Source organism: Sciurus vulgaris, assembly GCF_902686455.1.
Source record: "Sciurus vulgaris genome assembly, chromosome: 9".
In the NCBI taxonomy this organism is placed as follows: domain Eukaryota; kingdom Metazoa; phylum Chordata; class Mammalia; order Rodentia; family Sciuridae; genus Sciurus; species Sciurus vulgaris.
Window position 1 is genome coordinate 146,221,138 of NC_136469.1, and position 21,808 is coordinate 146,242,945.

The following is a 21,808-nucleotide window of genomic DNA, read 5'->3' on the forward strand; positions in this document are numbered from 1 at the left end:
CCACCCACACAACGACGCTGATCTTTGATTCAGGACGGAGGTGATCAAGAGAGAGATACTGCTCTCTTGACATGGTGGTTGACAAGATGGAACAAGTGGACACCTACTCTGTAATGTGCATCTAGAGTGTTGATGTTTTGAGCTGCTGCTGTGGCGTTTGAGGGAACTGTAGATGGAAGGATGGTATGTGGAAAATGTGAAAAGAAATGTGGTTGTTATCACTCAGATACATGGAAAGATGGTGCAGGAAATGCCACAGAAAGCTGAATGAAAATACAGGTCTGACTTCAAGAAAAGCAAGACTTGATCCACATGGAAAGAATAAGTTCTCCACTTGCATAATTTGTAAAAGTTCTGTGCACCAGCCGGGTTCTCATTTCCTCCAGGACTGTGCCTACAAAAAGGGCATCTGTGTAATGTGTAGTAGAAAGGCTCTGGATACAAAAAACTACAGGAACATCTGTGCCGATGTATTGGTGAAGTAACTGGCTTTCTGTGATTTTCCTTGCTGCTTGGAATTTTCAAGGCATAACATAGATGTTCAACTTAAAAATAACCTATCTCACTATACTACAAAGCAATAGTAACAAAAACGGCATGGTATTGCACCAAAATAGACAGGTAGATTAATGGTACAGAATAGAGCACACAGACACAGACCCAAATAAACACAATTTTCTCATACTAGACAAAGGTGCCAAAAATATGCAATGGAGAAATGATAGCCTCTGCAACAAATGGTGCTGGGAAAACTGGAAATCCATATGCAACAGAATGAAACTAAACCCCTATCTCTCACCCTGCACAAAACTCAACTCACAATGGATCAAGGACCTCGAAATCAGACCAGAGACCCTGCATCTTATAGAAGAAAAAGTAGGTCCAAATCTTCACCTTGTTGGCTTAGGATCAGACCTCCTCAACAGGACTACCACAGCACAAGAAATAAAAGCAAGAATCAACAACTGGGATAGAGTCAAACTAAATAGCTTTCTCTCAGCAAAGGAAACTATCAGCAATGTGAAGAGAGAGCCTACGGAGTGGGAGAATATCTTTGCCTCTCATACTTCAGATAGAGCGCTAATTTCCAGAATATATAAAGAACTCAAAAAACTCTACACCAAGAATACAAATAACCCAATCAACAAATGGGCTAAGGATATGAACAGACACTTCACAGAAGAAGATCTACAAGCAATCAACAGATATATGAAAAAATGTTCAACATCTCTAGTAATAAGAGAAATGCAAATCAAAACTACACTAAGATTCCATCTTACCCCAATTAGAATGGCGATTATCAAGAACACAAGCAACAATAGGTGTTGGCGAGGATGTGGGAAAAAGGTACACTCATACATTGCTGGTGGGACTGCAAATTAGTGCAGCCACTCTGGACAGCAGTGTGGAGATTCCTTAGAAAACTTGGAATGGACCCACCATTTGACCCAGCTATCCCATTCCTTGGCCTATACCCAAAGGACTTAAAATCAGCACACTACAGAGATACAGCCACATCAATGTTCATAGCTGCTCAATTCACAATAGCCAGACTGTGGAACCAACCTAGATGCCCTTCAATTGATGAATGGATAAAGAAACTGTGGTATATATATATACAATGGAATATTACTCAGCTATAAAGAATAATAAAATTATGTCATTTGCAGGCAAATGGATGAAATTGGAGAATATCATGTTAAGTGAGATAAGCCAATCTCAAAAATACAAAAGATGAATGATGTCACTGATAAGCGGATGATGACACATAATGGGGAGTGGGAGGGGGACAAGAATGGAGGAAGGAGGGACTGTATAGAGGGAAAAGAGAGGTGGGAGGGGTGGGGGGGAAGGAAAAAAATAACGGAATGAATCAAACATCATTATGTAAATATATGAATATGCAAATGGTATGCTGTTACTCCATGTACAAACAGAAACAATATGTATCCCATTTGTTTACAATAAAAATAAAATAAAATAAAATACCATATATAAGTTTAAAAAAAAAAACCTTTCTCAGAACAAATGACTAAGTTTTAGTGAGGAAAGTTGATCAGTATTCATTCTTTTGCTCTCAACAAGTTCTAAACAGCAATAATATTACTAATATTTTGCTGTGTTTATTTTTCTTATGAGCATTTTTTGAACTAATGTAGCAAATTTAATGAAAAACTATTTCTGAGTTCTGTATGCACTTTTCACTTAACATTATTTTATCTTATCCTCTCAATATACTTTTACTTATAGATATTGCAAAAGTGAGGGGCCATTGATATTTTGCTTTCAACTTGGCGTCTGGAATGAGAATCCTGTCTCATCCCCTTGCTGGTGGCATGGTTCCTAGAGTCAGCAGTCCCTTAACGAACTGCAGTTTCAGAGGATATTTAAATGTTTGAGGCCATCATCGCTTGATGATTCCTTAGTAATTAGTCCAGATTCCAATCAAAACAAGTTGGATTTGTGAGTTAAAAAAAATGTGTTCTAGAAGCCAAAGTAGCTAGTTCCTTTTATATGTGAAGAATATAAGGAGTACCCATGTGTCCAAGGGAATTCACTGGATTCCAGAAAAACATGCTGCACACATTGATCGCCTTGAATTCAATGGTCATGAGAGCTTATGAGGCAGTGTTCATCCACGTTGATGTGTAGTGGGAACGGATCCCCCGCCTTTGGGAAAGCTCTTAGAAGCAAACAACGAACTTCTTTTTAGTCTCCTTCCCACCCCTCAAAGAAATAAATAAAACAAAGCAAAAAATAAATGAATAAATAAAGGGAATCTAGATCAGAGTCCACAACTTTTATAAGAGGACTCTGGACCTGTGTAGGGCACAGGTATGAGATGTGCTGGGATCTTGGCCTCCTGTGGTGTGAGATAAGCATTTAGGCATGGCTACAATGCACAGTGAAAATCCGGGACCTGGGAGCCAGGCATGGTGGGGCCCACCTCAACCCCAGCAACTCAGGAGGCTGAGGAAGTCGATCTCAGCTTCAAGGCCAACTGGGACAATTTAGTGAGACCCTGTCTTGAAATAAAAAGTGTTGGGGGCTGTGCCATGTTGATCACATCGGCAGCGAGGAGGTTAATTGACATAAGCACACTCAGGTGATTTTCTCATCCACGCACACAATGTATGCGCCTGTGTTCTCGAGCACTAATTGCCTGCTCGGAGCATCTCGCCTAATCTTTGTGTAAGAGGCGTGGCCCTGCTCTCCGCCTCCTGGAGGTGGTATAAGCATAGGTGGAGCGAGACAGAGAGACAGCAGCCATTAGCAGGAAAACAGCAGAAGAAGACACACTCAGGGAAAAGCAGCTAGAAAACGTGCCACGGCAGCTAGTAGGGAAAAGCGACAGCAGCGAGTAGGGGCAGCGGCGGAAGGCAGATCGCGGAAGGAGAACTGAGACGCATCACTAGGGCATCTTGGGTGGACGTACCCTTAGCTCACAGGATGCAGGACTTTAAGACGTGGCAGGCCTCTCTCCTAAGCTCTAAGCAAAGCCTGTCCTTCTCTCAAAGTTTCTCTCTTAAGCAAAGTCTCTTTCTCTCTGATAAGCGGGGTCTCTCTCTCCTCTCAAAGCAAGTAAACCTCATTTCCTCTATCCTCTATAAACAAACAAGCAAGAAAGCAGTGCACTAAAGAGAAAGATAGAAGTGCCTCAGTTTCCACTCCACCACCCATAAGACCCGTGCAAGTTGTTGCTGCAGGCGGTGACAAATATCCACGGATTTTGTACCGCAAAGAGCCGGTGACAAAAAAGGGCTGGGGATGTAGCTCAGTGAGGCAGCACCTCTCAGTTAAATTCCCAGTACCCCTCCACACACATAAAAAGGTAAGTGTGTGAGAAACTCACCTGTCCAAACCCAAAGAATACACGAGAGAAAAGGCACAGAGAAGTGAGGCTGTTAATGGCAGTGTTGCAAGAGCAGGTGTCGGTGATCAGGCACACCCAGACCGTTGCGGTCAGCATTCATTCCCTGGTGCCCAAGGTCCCTTCCCTGGTGCCTCACTGGCTGAGCACCATGGGGTGCACAGTCTCCCTGAAGGTTGCCTAGGTTTTATTTGAAGAAATGTTCCTTCAGCTGTCCCCCCCTCCCTTTGTTCCTTGGTGCCTTCTCGGGAAGCGCAGGGTGCAGGCTGCTTCCTTGGTCAGGTGGGTTCTCCTCCTCCTCTTTTTCAAAGAGCTGTGACTGTCACACTCAGGTTGATGCTGGTGACTTTCCGTTCTGTTCTCCCCTCCTGCCTTTTTTCTTACACCCAATATTGCATTGGAGGCTAAATACTCGTATTCTGAAAATGGATCACTGGACTTTCTATATCTTAGAAACTGGGCTTTACTAAAATTTAAGACTTATTGTTTTGCCAAATATACTATAAAAAGTGAAAAGACAAGCCACATCCTGGGGAAAGTATGTGCAAAGCACATATCGGTTAAAGAGCTTGTTTCCAAAATATACCAGAAACCCTTACACTAAGACGTAAGAGAAAAAGCCCAGTTTAAGGAAGATCTGAACAGACATCTCACCAGAGAATAAGATATGCTGGTGGCGAATAAGCACATGCCCAGCGCTCGCCAGCTCTCCACGCGGCACTGTGGGTCAGCCACCTATGCCCCATGCCTGGCTTGGTGGACTAAGGCCCGGAAGGCGCAGCACTTGGTGCTGCTGAGGCATGAGGCCACAGCCCGGGGGGCCCTCATTCGCTGCTGCTGGAAATGAGGGGTGGCTTCTCACGGCCAGGCATCGTCAGGCCATGTGACCTGGCAGCGGAGTCCCTTGCGGTCCAGGCTGCAGGGTGCTTATATCACACAGAAACCTGCACACGCTGCTCATGGCAGCTTTATATATAACTGCCCCAAGCTGTACACAAGCAAGATGTTCTTCAGAGGGTGAGCGGATAACTGAACTGTGATAAATCCAGACAACGAAACAATTCTGAGCAGTAAAAAGAAATGAGTGCTTGTCACAAAGACACACAGAGGGACCTTATGTTCATGTTGAAGTGGAAGAAGCCACATGGAGGGCCACATGCTCCAGTAGCAGCTCCACGGCTGCCCGGGGTTAGTTGAGTTGGGGACAGAGAGCAGGTGGCTGGGGAGTCTCAGGGCAAGGAGGTCCTCTTTACGACACTGCGATGGTAGAGATACGTCATTATGCATGTGGGGAGGCCCACTGAACTTTGCAAAGTGCACAGACTAACTCTATGTGTGCAAAACAATCAATTAGGTGGGTTGAGAGATTCAAGGAAAAGTATAGACCATAACAAGAGACTTTTGCAGCATTACAAATGTGCTATGCTCCCTTGCTGCAGGGCCTGGGGGAAACGAGTGGCATCTCTGACACTTGAGGGCACAGGAATCTATGCAGCATTGTGCTCTGCTGGATAAAGGTGCTTCTTGTGTGAGCTCAGGCTAACCAACCTAACACCAGGTGGTGAACAAACCGAGTGAGTGGTAAGTGGTGGGAGGCAGGGTGGGTGGGGATTTGCACCTCATCAAGAGGGGCAGGCTGAGCACTGGTGTTTAACCTAACACAGGTGCAGACAGCTGCATGCAGAAATACAGATATGCACACACACAAGTTAGCACACTATGTCAGCAGAGAGGGTCTGGAAGCAGGGACTTCCCTGGAGCAGAGAGCATGCCCGGCACGGACTTGTCTTCTAACACCATGTTCTGATCAAGGGAACAGGGCTCCTTGGAACAGGAGCCAAATCCTAGGACTAGGTAGAAGGCATACAAAGAAGGCTGGAATATCTTGTAGTGCCAAAAAGTAAGGACGTGCAGATCCCAGTCCAGACCCTAACTGTGTCGAAGAGGCACAGGGGCCAAGGGTGGGTTAGGGTGGGGTCTGGGGCGGCGCGCGGGACCTAGGCACAGTGGACTCTTGTCCTTTCTAACAGATTTTCAGCAGGGGACCAGGACCCGGTGCATTGCAGAAGAAGCAGAGCAAGAAATGGCAAGGCACAGGTGGCCTGCTGCCTTCCATGGCCCCTAGGGCATGCTGGGTGTGGTTTTCTCAGTCCTGGACACTTGCACTGCCTACTCAACTTTTATTCAGGCCCCCAGGGTGAAGGGGACCCAGGCTGGAGGGTCACCTGTGCTGGAGGCTCCCCCAGGCACCTCTGCTGCTCAGGATGCACTGACCCTGGGGGATACCCACATGTCCCTTGCCCTCAGAGAAAGTAGATTCCAGGTTCAGCCAGGACTGAACCTGCCAGGGAGCTCAACCACCAAGCTCCGTGACTCCGTGCTCTCAGCCCCTTGAGGGCTATGGGGTGTGTCTGGAAAGTGTGGGACCTCCTGCACCCCTGCAGGCACCTCTCCCCTCCATGGCCAGGATTCAGGTGAGCAGCGGGTCCTGACCCTGCAGGGTCCTTTCCTGCCCCGACTTCAGCTCAGCCACAGAAGACAGTCCTCCCCTCCTGAGACAGCCCCGCCTGCCCAGGTGTGCACAGCATCTCCACCACCCAGCTCATATGGGCAGGGCAGAGACAGGGCACTGGGGCCCACCTGACCAGAGTCATGCCCAACCCACACAAAGCACATGGTCTCAGCCACTCATGAGGACAGGTCAGCTCAGGAGCACAGCAGGCTGGGCCTGAGGCCAGCTCTGCTGCCCTGTACATACCTGGCCTCGTCGTGTCTCACAGTTGTGAAGGTAACTCAAGTGATAGATCTTCAGGTTCAATTCAGCAAAATTCAGGTACTTCTTGAAAACCTGAAAGAGCCAGTGTGCATCAGGAGTCAGCGATCCCAGGTTCCAGACGGAATGGGCACCAGGTCACTGAGGACCACCACCCACACAGAGACACGCTAGTGACCAGTTTGCACACCCATTGGTGTGGCCTCACACAAGCTCAGGTGTGTGGTACAGGCCCATGGCTCACACACATGGGTGTGAGAGGGACGTGGCCAACACACATGGGTGTGCAGAGGGACGTGGCCAACACACATGGGTGTGAGAGGGACGTGGCCAACACACATGGGTGAGCAGAGGGACGTGGCCAACACACATGGGTGAGCAGAGGGACGTGGCCAACACACATGGGTGTGCAGAGGGACGTGGCTCACACACACATGGGTGTGCAGAGGGACGTGGCCAACACACATGGGTGTGCAGAGGGACGTGGCCAACACACATGGGTGTGCAGAGGGACGTGGCCAACACACATGGGTGTGCAGAGGGACGTGGCTCACACAGGTGTGCAGAGGGACGTGGCTCACACACAGAGATGCACACGTGAGCACAGGTGGGTACTAGTGTAGCGCTGCAGCAAAGAGGCTGCAGCAGGCAGGAGGGCGTCAGGACGAGGCCTCGCTCTCCCTGCACACTCACGTCCTCATCCTCGCTGGTGAAGCAGGGGCCACTGAGTTTGTTCACTGCCATGACCACTGCCACGGTGTCCTTGCCATTCATGATGGGCATGGCCAGGATGCTCCTGGTCACGTAGTCAGTGAGTTCATCGGCGAAGGGGCTGAAGTGGGGATTCTGCCAAGGGGAGAGAAGGCTGCTGCGGAGGGGGCCCTGGCTGTGGCCCAGCTCGGTGGGGTGGAACTCTGAAGCCACTGCCAGTTCTGCACGGAGGCCAGGGGCCCTGCCTTGGGCCTGGGACGCGGTCACAGGAGCTGGAGCTGAGACCGCGGCCGTGCCTGTGGCTCCGCCAGCCTGCCCCCTGAGCAGATGAACCCTGACCTCCGACTTCTGGAGAGGGCTCCTCGGCTCACTTGCACCTGCCTGCCCTCTCCCGGACCCTGGATGCCGGAGTCTGTGCGACCACCCATCCTTGCACCCTTGTGGTCAGGGTTCTGCCGTGGCTGGAGGCTCACACTGCCCCCAAGGGTGACCGTTGCTTGAGAGCCACGACCCCGTGCCTGACAGCCGGCCTGGGCACTGTCACCAGGATGGGAGCAGCTCGTGAGCTGGGCTGAAGGTGCCACCCCCAGGACTTGCCAGCCCCTCTGCCCCGGGTCTGCTTCATAGGCAGCTGCCCACAACACCACTCTCTTTGCTCCACGTGAGAGCTTTGGCCATCTGTGGCCCCCAGGGAGACTGCTTCTGCTCCCGCAGATGTAGAGGGGCTCCTGTCCCTGGTCTTGGCTTCTGTATCCAGAAGCAGCGGCTGTTCAGTGAGTGTACTGAGTGGCCCCCAGAGGCCTTGGAAGGCGGGACTTGGTCGGCCTCCTCCTCTGCTTCCTGGTTGTGGTCTTGTCTGTGTGAGGGGAAGGCTCTGGCACTGGGCGGGGGCATGGCTCTGCCTCTGCCTTGCTGGGTCTGGCTTCCCCAGCCATCAGGGCCCGGCCCCGTGTCCCCCACCCCTAGTTACCAGTGTAGCTGCCTGGGTAGTGGCCTGGCTGTCCCTGTGCTGACGACTTCCCCCCTTTCTCTGTGATCTGGTTCCAACATGCAGCCCAGGAAGTCCATGCTGTGTCTCACCTCCCTTTCAGCAGGACCAGTGGGCTGCCTTGCTGGAGAAGGGGAGGTCACACCCGGGCCTCAGGTGGAGCACGCTGGCCCCTGAGACGCCTCAGGCTTGCCCACACCCGACCTCTGATGACACACTGACACACTGACACCCTCTGACGACGTGGTTGGTGAACCATAGCCCCAACTCTCTTTTCTCAGAAGCTCTGCCTCCCCCAGTTTTTCCCACACCTTGCACCCCACCTTGTCCTTCCTCTTTTTCCTAAACACATGTAAAGACTGATTTTGAAATATAATCTAGACCCATTTGGGGCCCTGCCTCCAGTCTCATGTCCGCCCTGCTCTATTAGTCTCCTCCCTTGTCCACGTGGTCCCTCTCCTGGGACTCAGTGGGCACACAGCCTCTGTTTACAAGGGCTTCTCACCCCTTCCTCTGCCTGGGCTTGCCCTTAGCACTTGCCAATGCTGGGCTCCCTCCTCCACCACACCTTGCTTTCCTGATAGTGCCTTGGGCTCTTCCAGCTCTTCTGGCCCTCAGTGCCCTTGGCATCTTTGTGGCAATGGCCTCTGTCTTCCCTGATCTGCCCCTGACTCAAGCACCCAGGGGCCTCCCTCCTTATGCCAGATTCCTTGGGCAGTACTCTGGGACCTTCGGCCCATGGTCTATGACCAGCCTTGGTGTGTCTGTGGGTGTCTCAGGACCCCATCACGGCCCCAGGAGCAAGGCAGATAAGCCCTGGAGTCCAGCTTGGTGGCCACAATCTTGGTCCCCTGAAAGATCTGCCAGAAGCTGCCCCCCTGAGCAACTGGTTTGAGGGAGGTGTCCTCCTCCCTTGGGAGGCCTGTGCTAAACCCCAGCTGGCACTGATCTTCCTGGCTCTGTGAAGCCTGCAGGAAGGTTGAAGGGGTAGATTCCCGAGCACTCTTGGAACCACCACTGACCTTGAGCAGTGTCCAGACGTTTGTTCATTCCCAAATTCTCTCCTTTCCTCAACTTCCCCTCCCTCTGTTGCTCACTCACAATCAGGCGGCCCTCCAGTCAGCCAGGCCTACTACTGCCTCTGTCCCTGGCCTCGGTGGCTCCCTTCCTGTCGTCCAGTGGCAGCATCCCCGTGCCAGCCTGACTCTCTTACCTGACCTTCAGCCCCAGGATACACAGGTGTACTGGAAAGCAAAGGCCAGCATGTAGGCCTGGCGATGGGCTCCACCTCCCTCCTTGCTCCTCCTCAGGCTGCGCTCTAGTGGTATGGGAGGCTCCTTGCCTGTCCATCTTACCCGCTCCACTGTCCATGCTGGGTTTCCGTGCTCCCCAGAGACCTTAACCTCCTGCTCAGAGGGCCGGGATGGCCTCATCTGGAGCGTACAGTGGCTGAGAACCCTCCAACTCCCAGAGACCCTGATACAGACTCTGATACGGACAGGTCCAGGGATGGGTGCACACGGTGCAGTGGGGTGGCCTTGCCCGGACTTCTGGCGCCCTTTTGCCCATGGAGGGTCCTCTTAAGTGCCTGCTCTCCATGGTCTTGCTGGTTCCTGCATTCCTGCCTGTCTGTGCCTCTCTCTCATCCGAGTGGTATCTGGGTCCTATAAAGCACGTGTCCCTGGAAGTCCTGCTACCTTGTGTGCAGCGACTCAGAGGGCCAAGAGAGGAGCTGAAGACCCCAAATGTCCCTCCCAGTTTTGTTTCAGATCAGGCCCTCCAGAGAAAACCACAAGGGGCCAGGCTAAACCAGCCCAGACTGCCTCTTCTAGATGTCCAGAGTCAACTTTGCTCATTATAACCTCATGTTGACACAAACTCCCCACCAGGGACATTTCTGTTCTTCTTTGAACTGCTGTGTCTGAGGCTGCAGGAGCTGGAGTCTTCCCAGTGCGCACACTCAAGGGGATCTCCCATGAGCCTGCCCTGCCTCCTGCAATGGGAGGCGCTGTCTAGGGAGTTGCCCCAGCACACTCCTGACCTGCTGCAAGGGAAACAGGCTTCCTCTGGAATTAAGGGCAATGTCCAGATAACTTGTTTCCCACAGGATTTGAAACAACACTGCAAATTGTTTTAGCTTCTGAACTTCTTCACCTGAGAATAAAAACTTCCTCCTGCAAAGAAGAGACTGAGGTGTTCTGCAAGAGTGAACTTCCTGTCTTTTATTCAGCTTTGCTTCTTCTCTTGTAAAAACTTTCTTCACCCCTAAATTCTCTGATAATGGTGATTTCAGACTAAAAAAAAAAAAAAAGTCCCATCTGTTTCCCTTTAAAGCTGGCTTTGCATAAACCTGTTTTTCTACCAACTGAATCCCAGTCTGTGGCACAGCTGGTGGTGGAGCCTGGCTTCTTACCCCATAGTAGCAGTTTGGAGAATTAGCAGCCAGAACAAGGACTGTGCCCTGGGGCAGCACAGCCCAGGCCCAGGGGTCTTTAAGGAAGAGGGGCTGATTGCTCCTGGCTGGGGGAACTTGCAGATGGAACTCCAGGGGAATCCCAGCAGCTGCCCAGAAAACAGTGTCCACCCTGGGTTTCTGCTTCCTTCCTGCTGTTGCCTTGGCTCCTTGAAAATGCTTGCTAGGTAAGGACAAGAGGATCTTGGTTTGCACGATGATCCAGGACCTAAAAGGCGACAACCCACTTGCTCCAAGACTCAGACAAGACCCGAAGACACCAGATGGAGGCTGGCAGAAATGTTTCATCATAGTCCGTTCTCCCAGACTGCTCTCTAATGCCAAGCTGAAAGAGGGTTTTTATTTAAAAGCAAAAATTTGAAATTACCTCTGTGAATTCATTTTCTGTCTATGTGTGTGCTGTGCATCTTGAAATTTTTCTACATTGGATTTCTAAGAGCTCTATTTTTAATTGTCTGAGTGCTCATAAATTAAATGCATGTAAGCTTGCTAAAAACATATAGTAGTTAATCCAAATGCTTTTCATCCACATGACTTAGATGAATCTCTCATAAATAAACTGATATTAAGTTTGTCAGATGCCCAGCACTGTCCTGCACACTTGTCTGACTTGCTGTCAGAGGTCAGGCTTGACACAACGCTCTTCAACATCAGTCCAACCTCAGACCAAGACCATCTGCTCCTGCCTCTCTGGAAAGGAACCCCAAAATGCGCCATTGGCTTGGAGAGACTGAGCTCTCCAAGGCTGTCAGCACTTCAGCACTAACGCTGGATTGCAGAAACACAAGTCCACCCCAGAGTGAGCAGGCCGATAAACGGCCATTGCTCCTGTACAGTAAGTATATCCACGTAACTTTTAGGACTTTTCTGTGACAGACAAATAACTTGAAATGAAACTTATGCTAGCCCGATGTCTAGTTTTCTTATACAATCAAGATGTAATAGTGAAAAGTACATAAATTAGGTAAATGCAAATGGGGCAGATGATCCTAAGTGGACTTTTCACGTAATTTAAAAATTCAAAGTCGAGTTAAGTAATAGATGCTCATGACATGTGTCAGTCACTTCTCAGTAGCTGGCAACACTGCATTCTCAGTTGCTGTCTGAGGAGACGTATTTCTAGGAATCATGAAATCTGGTGAACTGTCAGTGTGTGCAGGCAGTTTGAAATGACTTGCTTCCTGGGTTTGTTCAGTGAAAATTAAGTCACCAAGAGTTAAATACCCTGATTTACACACACACACAAACACTGTAAAGGGCACAAAAGGAAAATGACTTCTTGTATGAGAAAGAATGAACTTAGAGCTAACAGAGGTTGCAAAAGAGATTTCTGTGTGGTCAAGTTGCTAAAATTGTTGGCAGGTCTCTGAAAACCCAGCATGATACACGATCCAGATTCTGGCATAAAGCCAGAATCGAGTCCACTCTGCTGAGACAGAACCAGTTTTCTTAGAGTATTGATCTGCTCAGTAAGAGTTTGCAAGAGGTCTGGAGGTTCAGCTCTCGAGTGCTTCTTTAAATCCAGCTGTCCGGGGCTGCGGCTCTTCTGTCTTGCCGTCTGCATGTGACTCGCGGAGGCAGAGGCTCTCTGGGCCTCCAGTCCACTCCTGTGACATCTCTGCTCTTCTCCCCGTTCCACCTCTGCCGTTGTGCCAAGATGGAGCTCTGCTTGTCTCCCAGGGTGGCAAGGCTTTTCTCTTGGCACCCTTCGATGCGTCTGAGCAGGTCTGTGGCAAGTCCCATGCCAGATGCTGGCTCTCTTGCTTGGTGTTCCCTGTAACAAGGTGTACGCACAAGTCGAATGCTCTCTGGTGTCTGATCGAACTCAAGTGCTGCTCCATGGGGGTGGATTCCTGGCCACCCGAGCAGGGACCCAGGGGCCACCACGGCGGGGGGATTCTCTCTACTTTGTCATAACTGGCCCAGGGAACAAATACCTTGTGTTTTGTGAGACGATTTATTGTGTTTTGAGTCTTTGTTGGTTTTTCCCATTACTTAGGGAAACTGAGCCTCAAGAGAGTTGTTTTTCTGCTTTGCTTTTTCTGACTCCTAATTGTCACTCTGGTTAATGACTTTTCCTCCATGAGATGTGATCGTGCTTTGAACGGATGTTTTAAAAGCCCTGACAGCTTTGATGGACTTCCTCAGGAAAAAGGTTCTAAATCAAGTCTTTTTCACCCAAAACTATCCTTGAGGCTTTCTAGTGCAGCTCTGAAGGACCTCAGAGGACTCTGCTCATCTGGTAGAGATGGGGGCTGAGCTGGGCGGGCTGTAAGCTGGGTGTATGCCTGACTCCTCTACGTGTGGTTGCTGGGATGTGTGCCGGTGCAGTGTTCCGAAGACGGCGTGGAATTCGTGAACAGGTGTTGGTCCCAGTGAGACACTGCCAGAATGACCGTGCCCTGAGAGGCCCGGTGACCAGGAGCCAGCCTGGCCCTCCTGCTTGGATTCCCATCGTGGCTGCTCTGTCTCGCCCCAGCTTTGATTCTTCTACAAAAACTTTTACTGTCAGATGCACTAAAAGGACTCTAATGGATACACCTGAATATAGATTTCCAATAGCCTTAAGATCAGTGGACAGTGTGGAATTCCCAGAACTCAAGAAGCTAACGCCAATTGGCCAACTGTTCGCTAGGCCCCCAGACAGTCAGGGGAACTAATTCAGAGGACTGTAGGGCAGCTGGAATCTGGGATTTTATGTCTTGTGTTTGAAACAGTGTTGCTTTTTACCTGAATGTTCTTGTTTCCTAGATTTGAGGAGACTTTCTCTTGAGCTCTCTAGAGTTGCTGCAGGTTGGTAAACATACTTCTGTAAAGAATGGCAGCAGCATTTACTTCTCCCCTCCCCGCTAAATTCCTCCAAAATTAAAAACCAGCGGTATGGCTGTGTGCAGAGTTTCGGTGGGACTGTTCTCCCCACAGCTGGAGGGTGGGAGGCCTGGCTACAATGCCCCTTGGGGTGGTGATAGCTTTCCACTCCCAAGCCCTGGAGCCCTGCAGGCCGGCTGGGTGTCCACCTCCACTTGATTCTCTGGCCTCCCTGATCTCTAGACCCTAGAGCGGTGCACGGCAGGGCGCTTTCCTCACTGCATGTATATGAACAAGAAAGTCGAATCTGATAAAACCAAACTCGTTTGCAAATTAAAAAGGTTATCTTTGGTAAGAATCAGTGTGACTTTTGAAAAACTCTGTTTCTCAAGAAAAACTTAATGCACCTGTTATTATTTAATAGCTTTGTTGTTCCTTTTTCTTTAAAATTATCTACCTGTGGATCAGACTGGATCTAAATTCTTCCAGCTTTCTCTAGTAACATCTAACTACAACTATCTAACTAAGATCAGAGACTGCTGTTTCCTAAGGCCCCTGAGCTGGGAGCACCTGAGCCGACCCAGGTGTGCGCCTGATGTGCTGCAGAGCCTGCTGGCACACAGCCAGACGCACAGGTGCCACAGGGAGACTCTTCCCTCCTCCTTCCTTCAGGCCTCTTATCCATTTGGTGCCCTCACAACGGTAGCTAGTCACAACCTCACAGCCAACTTGAAACTCTGACCTAAGAGGCCCCTCTAGTCCACCCAGTGGATAACTTTGCAATGTCACTCTTCTGTTCAAAGTGATACTGATATCCTCGTACAAAACACTTTCCTCTCTCAGAACACAGGACTCGGACATGAAGTGGTAGCCTGCTGCACCTGTCTATTGCTTAAGTGATAAAATGTGCCCAGACTCTTACATGCCATGCTCCAGGGAAACCCTCCAGGGAAACTGGGGTCAACCCCACAGAACCAGAACACAGGCTCTCGCTGCCGTGGGTTTTGCTAGATCCCCATGTGGGTGTATGTCCTGGTCACCTTCAAGTCAAGGTCCATGGTTCAGAAGTGTTAGAAAATCAAGGTTATCGTATTCCCATTATTTTGTGTATTTCCTTGTAAAATTGTACCTGCTGTCTGCCAGGTCTTTGAAGAAGTACAACTCCCAACAGAATTATGTTGGCCTGGCACTGAGATGATGCCCGGCCCCCAAGGCCATGCCTGGCGACAGCATGCAGATGGGCTCCACCTGGGGCTGTTCTTTATGATTTCTATGTTGCTCCAATGTGGCTACAGGGTTCCGATGCAGTTTTCCAGCTGCTAATTACTTTCCTCTCAGGTGGGACCTAACCAACCAGCTGGGACAGGTCTGCCCGGCACCCAGGGACACGTAGAACCTGCCTACAAGTCAGTTGAGTTGAACAGCAACAGCTTTGGAGAATGACCTTGTTCAATGGGGGAGACTCAGATGGAATTGGATTTGGGGAGTAGGAAGGGGAGGCTCATGCCTTTTCTCTTAGATGAACACCTTCTCCAGGGCTTTCCAGAGAAGATCCTCCCATTCCACAAATAGCCCATGATGACCACCCCGGCACTATGTGCACAGATCTCTGTATGTGGCTCTTCCTAGTGCCTCCTAGGCTGCCATGATTCAAACAAGCTGTAGACACCTCCACCACGCTGAGCAGCTGCTGCCTAGACCTGGGGACCAAGGGTCTCTGAGGTGAGCACATCAAGAATCCTCCCTCTTGGTCTTTAGAAACCTTTGCCTGGCCTGGACTTCCTGGAGTGTGCCTCTTGGTCCTCCTCTGGTGGCCTCTCAGCCAGTGCTGTTCTTGCAGCTTGATCTCCTCCTTGAGCAAGTCTTGTCCAGGGGATGGTGGGCAGGCCATGGGCCATGCTGTGTGGCTGGATCCTGATGAGTCAGGGTGAGGGAGGCCCTGCTTCCTCCTTCTGGGATTGTGGGCTCTTAGGCCCGTGGCCGTGAGGTTTGAGACCCTGTCCAGTGTTGTGCTCCAGGAACACTGGGCCTGGCCTGAGTCCTGGTGGGGCCTGCCACCTGGGTCTCAGGATCTGTCTCCTGGGGGCAATCGTGATCTCCCTGCAGGCAGCCCTGGGTCTGGAGTAGATGGAGCCGAGGGCCATGGGCTCAGGCCCTGTCCCTCTGGGCAGCCCTACAGGTCCTGGCTTTGCGCACCCCTCAGCTAGCATGTGAGCAGAGCCCCAGCCGCTGCTCCCTCCACACATCCACATGCAGGGCAGGCTGTGGGGGAGCAGGGCCATCCCAACCCCAGTCCGACCCCTGGAGTCTGACACCATTGGTGGCAGAAGGATGGACTTGTGGCTCAGGGAGCCGTTTTCTCACAGTCTGCTGTCCCATCCTACCCTACGCTGAGCGCTCAGTCTCCTGTGCTCAGGATCTGCCTGTACTTTGAAGGGATGGGGGAAGGGAAAAGGGGAAGGGAAGGGGGAAAGGGGATGGAGAGGAAGGTGGTCAGTGTCCCACCACGGGCCCCCAGCCATCGCATCCCTTGCTTTCCTGGTGATTCATGCTCCTGACAGTCCATCTGACTCATGGTTGACCCACTTTTTAAAAAGGAAGTGAGGACCAAGCTAATCCTGGAGATTACCAAATCCAGGTCGGTGGGTGCTGCCGTTTATAGCAGATAAGTGTAAGAGGATTGCGACTGCCTGTTCCTTTCCTGGGTCCAGGAACAGGGGCGGCAGCTGCCCCTGGGGAGTGGACAGCCCTAGTGGGATTCCTTCTCCAAGCCTCCTCCTTCCGTCTGAGCCTTGAATCTCATTGTTCCCTTGCTGGCGTTGGACTTGATTCTTCCCCACCCAACAACAGCATGGGGTTCTGTGGGGTCACGTTGCTTCTGCTTCTGCCTGGGCCGGGAGCCTGGGGCTTCTCTTCCTGCTGGCCTCTGCACCGGCCCTGGGTCTAACCCCTGCAGGGCTGCCATCTTGACCATTTCAGAGCAGGGATCCACACCCCTGCTGACCAGTGCTCCCTCAAGATGGGCCTGAAGTTGCCTCCTGAAAACTTCAGGGCCTCTCGGTCCACTCTCCCAGTCCATGCACCAGGGGGCAGGTGGGGGGTGGCCTGGCTTTTAGAACCCTGTGGAGGTCTCAGCCAGACCTGTCTAGCCCCAGGCCTGGTCAACAACTCCCACTTGCAGGGCCTTCCAGGACCTTTGCATGGAAGTGCAGGAAACTCCATTGGGGGGCGTGGTGGGAGCCGCCCTGAACCGCTTCTTACTGAGAGTGCAAGTGGCCAGCTCCTGTGAGGCAAGGCCGGAGGCTGGGCACAGTGTGACTGGGAGCCAGGGGGTGGGGGATGGACGGGTCAAGCAAGCACCGTCCAGGACTGGAGGCTAGGACCTGCATGGGTACCTGCAGTGGGGGTGCTCACCTGGGTCACATCCGGCACGTTCACCATCTTCTTGGTCTGAGCCACGTGGCCCACAACCCCGATGTCCAACGGGAAGACGATCTCAGAGTCAGGGGGTATCAGGCAGTCCTCTAGAACACTGCCTGGCTGCACGCTGAAGAGCCGTGTGGCCAGCTCAGCCACGCCGTTGCGCTGGCGGTACATGAAGAGGCTGCAGCGGTCAGCCTGCAGGATGGCGCAGAGGCGCCGCAGCAGCTTGAAGACCACGCGCTCCATGCTGACGCTCTCCTGCATGTCCTGCACCAACTCGAAGAGTGCAATGCTCTCGCCTACCTGGCACAGCTCGCGCAGGCTGCCGCAGCCCTCCAGGCGCCCGTCCTCACAGGCAGCCACATTCTCAGGGCTCAGCTGCTTCTCAAAGTACCGGTGGGCAAAGTCAGGGTTCCTGGCCAGGAAGCTGCGCACCTGCTCCTCTCCGAGGCTCATGGTGTCTGCTGCCGTCCCCTGAGCGCCGCCACTGCTGGGCTCATGGACTCTGCAAACACCTTTGTCAGCAAAGTCTTTCTTAATGATGATTAGGGAGCCGGGGGGACAGCTGACTCACATCCACAGAGGGAGCTGCCCCCATCACCCTCGGACCTGGAGTTGTCCCTCTTCTCCTGGAAAAATCATCCCCCAGAACAGGCACTGGGGAGTCATGGGGGCTCCTGACTCTTTCAGAGGGCGTGGGTGACTGAGGGCAGGCCTGCGGCCCCCAGGCAATAATCCCATGAACACCAGGCTCCTGACTAGGGAGCTGTGGGGATTTGGTTGGTCTGACAGACAATCTCGCATCCTCCTGAGAGCCCCAACTGTGCTCAGATTTGCTGGGAGGCAGAGGGCACTGGCCTTGCATCCAGGAGGTGCAGCCCGCTTGAGGCAAGGGAGAGGGTGGTTGGGCTAGCCATGCCTGGGGGAGGGCGTTAGCCAGGGCTGGGAGTGGGACAGATGTGGGTCTCCAGAGAGAACACCCCAGCACCCTTAGTTAGAAGTTGTCTAGGTTGGCTACCCTGCCTCATCTCTCTCCTGGACCTGCTGTGGGGACACCAGCTTTGGGGTGATGTTGCTCTGCAGCCTCATGGCTGTCAATGGCAGGAGGACCTGAGCAGCTGCCTGGTTGCAAGCCCAGGACTTTCCTCTTTGGTGTCACAGGCTGACAGGCTCTGTGCCCACCTGCTCCCCGAGGGACTGTGCTGAGCTCCTGGACCAGATTCTCCCTGGCCTCAAGGGTAAGGCAAGGCAACCCAGTAGGGCTCTGATTGGGCACTGAGTATTGGCCCAGCCAGGTCCAGTGGTGGTGTTGAACATAGGACATGATTTCTTAGCTTTTGACGCCCTTTATTTGTGTAGCTGGATCCTCTCCTTGCATTGATCCACAGCTGTGGGGCGGGTCCCATGTACTGTACAGAGAAGGAAACCTGATACATTGTGTCCCTGTTTCAAATGGAGTTCAGCAGGCCAAGACAACAGGATAAGGGCTTCGACCATTTGCCCTGGCTGGTGTCATGCAGATATTAGCTTCTGTGTGAATCATGATATGATGATAAGAAAGTTTGGGTAAGTGGCTGGGTATATAGCAAAACAAACAAACAAACAAACAAACAAAACAGTGCTGCTCTGCCTGGCTCTCCTACAGCTAGCAGGCCCTTCTCACTTAACACAAAGGAGCTGACATGCTGGGCATGCTTAGCATGGGTGTGCATGTGTGTTCAAACACACGAATGCCCATGTACGGTAAGAGCCGGGGCAGGAGCAGCTCTGTGACGTGGACAGCCCAGGGCCCCTGGTCCTGTTTCTGAAGGTGCAAACAGATGTTTTCATGGTAGGTGTCTGGGTCTCCTCCTAGGTAAGGACCGAGTCACAGCCTGGGTCTCCAGCTGGGCCGTGCTGGGGTCTCTCTTTTTGCTTTCTTCCGAGGCGCTGGGGATTCGAACCCAGGCCCATGCACACTCTTGGCAAGCACTCTACAAGCTGAGCTACTCGCCCGCTTTGCAGTGGGGTCGCTCTGCACGGTGCATGGGTCTCTTCTACATGCCACTGTACTTCCCACGGTCTGTGTGGTTCTCACACCCCAGGCACTGCGGGTGAAGACAAGATTCTGCTCAGGGAAGCTTCTCCAGGCTCTGTGCTGCCCTGTGGCTGCCTGGCACTGCAGAAGCTGACCTGATGGCATAACTGCCTGTTCACAATGAGCCCAGCTGGCTGCGCGGCTTGCCCAGTGCTGGAAAGTCTCTGCCTCCACTTAGTCACACATCTGCTTCGTTTGGTGGTATTCGTGGGGAGGTCTCCCCTTTTTCCTAAAAATAGTGAGTTTGGGTTGGGCCTGGGGGAATGGGGCATGGGATGGGGTGGTGCTGTGGGCAGGGCTGCAGTGCTGGGGCTGGGCCAGGGCTGTGGGTGGTCTGCTTTGCATTCAGTCTGGGATCCTCTTGGAACTGACCAGGCCTTTCGGCTCCAGCTCTCAGTACTGGAGACCAAGCAGCCCCCACGCAAGGGAGATGCAGAAGGTGCAGTGGCCAGGCTTTAGGGAGATGCTCCTGGACCTCAGCTCCTGGTTTTTCCGTTTACCTACCCTTGCCCCCTGTCACAACTCAGCTTCATCCCACTTCCTCAGGACCCTGGTCTGATTCCACGTCCCCCAAATTCACCCCCTCACTCTGCTCAGTGCTGTTCTGCCCCTCCTCGGCCCACCCTTGCCCCGTCCTGCAGGAGTGGGGCTGCCCATCTGTGGGATGGGCTCACCCTGCGGTGCATGACTGCAGGTGGTGGAGGAGACCTGTGCTGAGGGCAGAGCTGGCAGCATGGCCTTGCTAGGAGCCCAGCAGGCCCCTCGCCCTAACTGCTGTGCCCCTCCAGCCTCCAGCCTCCCGTGTGGCACCTGCACTGTTTGCCTGCCCTGGAGCCCACAGAGCTCACAGGTGTATGGGTCCAGAGTGCCGGGGCAACCACATGCCCTGGAGGGCCCCATGCCCCTGACCACGGAGGATGGTGAATGCCCAGCTTCCCAGGCTGCAGGCTGAAAGCTGCTGCCTGGGTACACTCCACTCACTCTGCTCCTTCCCGCCTCACTTCCCACACACCTGTGGAGATGCCCAGCCCCTGATTGGGGTGAATGTGATGAAGTCAGAGAGATACACCTGTGAGGAACTATTGAGGCATGCTGAGGAAGACTCTGGCTTCTTGTGCCCCACTGTGGGAGGGCGCGTGTGCACCAGGGCAGTCGTGCCCACTGTGGAGAGGGTGAGTGTGCACCAGGGCTGTCATGCCCACTGTGGAGAGGTTTAGTGTGCACCAGTGCAGTCGTGCCCACTGTGGAGAGGGTGAGTGTGCAACTGTGAACCAGGGCAGTCGTGCCCACTGTGGAGAGGGTGAGTGTGCACCAGGGCTGTCATGCCCACTGTGGAGAGGTTTAGTGTGCACCAGTGCAGTCGTGCCCACTGTGGAGAGGGTGAGTGTGCAACTGTGAACCAGTGCAGTCGTGCCCACTGTGGAGAGGGTGAGTGTGCACCAGGGCTGTCATTCCCACTGTGGAGAGGGCGAGTGTGCACCAGGGCAGTCATGCCCACTGTGGAGAGGGTGAGTGTGCAACTGTGAACCAGTGCAGTTGTGCCCACTGTGGAGAGGGTGAGTGTGCACCAGGGCTGTCATGCCCACTGTGGAGAGGGTGAGTGTGCACCAGGGCAGTCATGCCCACGGTGGAGAGGGTGAGTGTGCACCAGGGCTGTCCTGCCCACTGAGGAGAAGGCGCGTGTGCTCCAGGGCGGTGTGTCTGAGAATCCAACCTGGCAGCCAGGAGAAGGGCCGTGACATGGAGGGCCCTGGAGCTCGCCCTCGGGTTCCATCACATCCGCGGGCAGAGGAAGGCAGCTCTACTGGGTCTGGAGCTTCCCAGGGCGCCTGCCGGGGCAGGTCGGTCTGGCCAGAGGGCCCTGAGGGCAAGGGAGGGTGGCCCCTGGCCCCTGGCCCCTCCCTGCCCACCTCCAGCTGTGGTCCTGGGCCGTCTCTGTCTGCTCAGGAGGACTTCGCAGAGCCGCTCTCCAGGGGAGGAGCACAGGTGTGGTGGCTGTGGGGCTGGGACACCCGTATAGTGCAGTGGTTGGCTGGAGGGGCTTGCTGATGGGAGGCTGGGGTGCAAGGTCAGACTCAGGAGAAGAGCCCATGTCACCACGGTGTGCAGATGCAGAGCTCCAAACCTGGTCCCACAATGAAGGACTCAAGGGCCTTTGCCAGGGACAGGGAAGGTCAGCCCAGCAAGGAGTGGTGGTAGGGCTCTGGCCAGCGGTAGTGGCACGAGTTTTGCTCCTCACCCAGACTGTGGCAGCCGGGTGAGTACCCACTGGCTAGGACATCTTGTGTTGGGGACGCAGGGCTGGGCAGAACACTCATTCCCTGAGAGGCAGGGTCCCCATCCACCCATGCGGAACTTGGGCTGCTCCCAGAGCAATTGGGGCAGGGCGGGCTGCTCCCCAGATCAGTGCCTGCATTTTCTTCAAGGGGTTGCTGGGCTCCTTGACCTCCCCAGGGGACCCTCCAACCGTTTGTTTCCTGTTAGGTTCCACGGAGCTGGAACTCCTTGCCCATCCACAGAAGACCTGGGCCCATCATCCAATGGGGCAAGAGTCCTTTGCAGAACCTTCACTGCACCCTCTGCCCAGGCAGACAGGAGATGCCCCGCAGTCATCCCTGAGGGTTGGTCTGCTCTGTGGCAGCTGGAGTCTGAGGAGGCATTAGGAGGGTGGGGTGGGCATGGCA

At 53.1% G+C, this 21,808-nt stretch overlaps 1 protein-coding gene and 1 pseudogene across 2 annotated transcripts in view; one reads left to right on the plus strand and one right to left on the minus strand.

The window, feature by feature from the left end:
* The window catches only part of PDE6B (phosphodiesterase 6B), a gene marked incomplete at its 5' end in the record, with an annotated part of 53,241 nt that extends 35,738 nt beyond the window's left edge, over positions 1–17,503 (minus strand). Inside the window, 3 exons of the mRNA XM_079154576.1 lie at positions 6,630–6,719; positions 7,338–7,490; positions 17,039–17,503. Coding sequence (XP_079010702.1) covers positions 6,630–6,719; positions 7,338–7,490; positions 17,039–17,503 — 708 coding nt within the window. The remainder of the gene's footprint in view (positions 1–6,629; positions 6,720–7,337; positions 7,491–17,038) is intronic.
* On the plus strand, positions 181–485 carry LOC306669299 (cysteine-rich PDZ-binding protein-like; annotated as a pseudogene). The gene has a single exon. The product of its transcript is annotated as a cysteine-rich PDZ-binding protein-like (transcript).
* Positions 17,504–21,808: the final 4,305 nt, after the last annotated feature.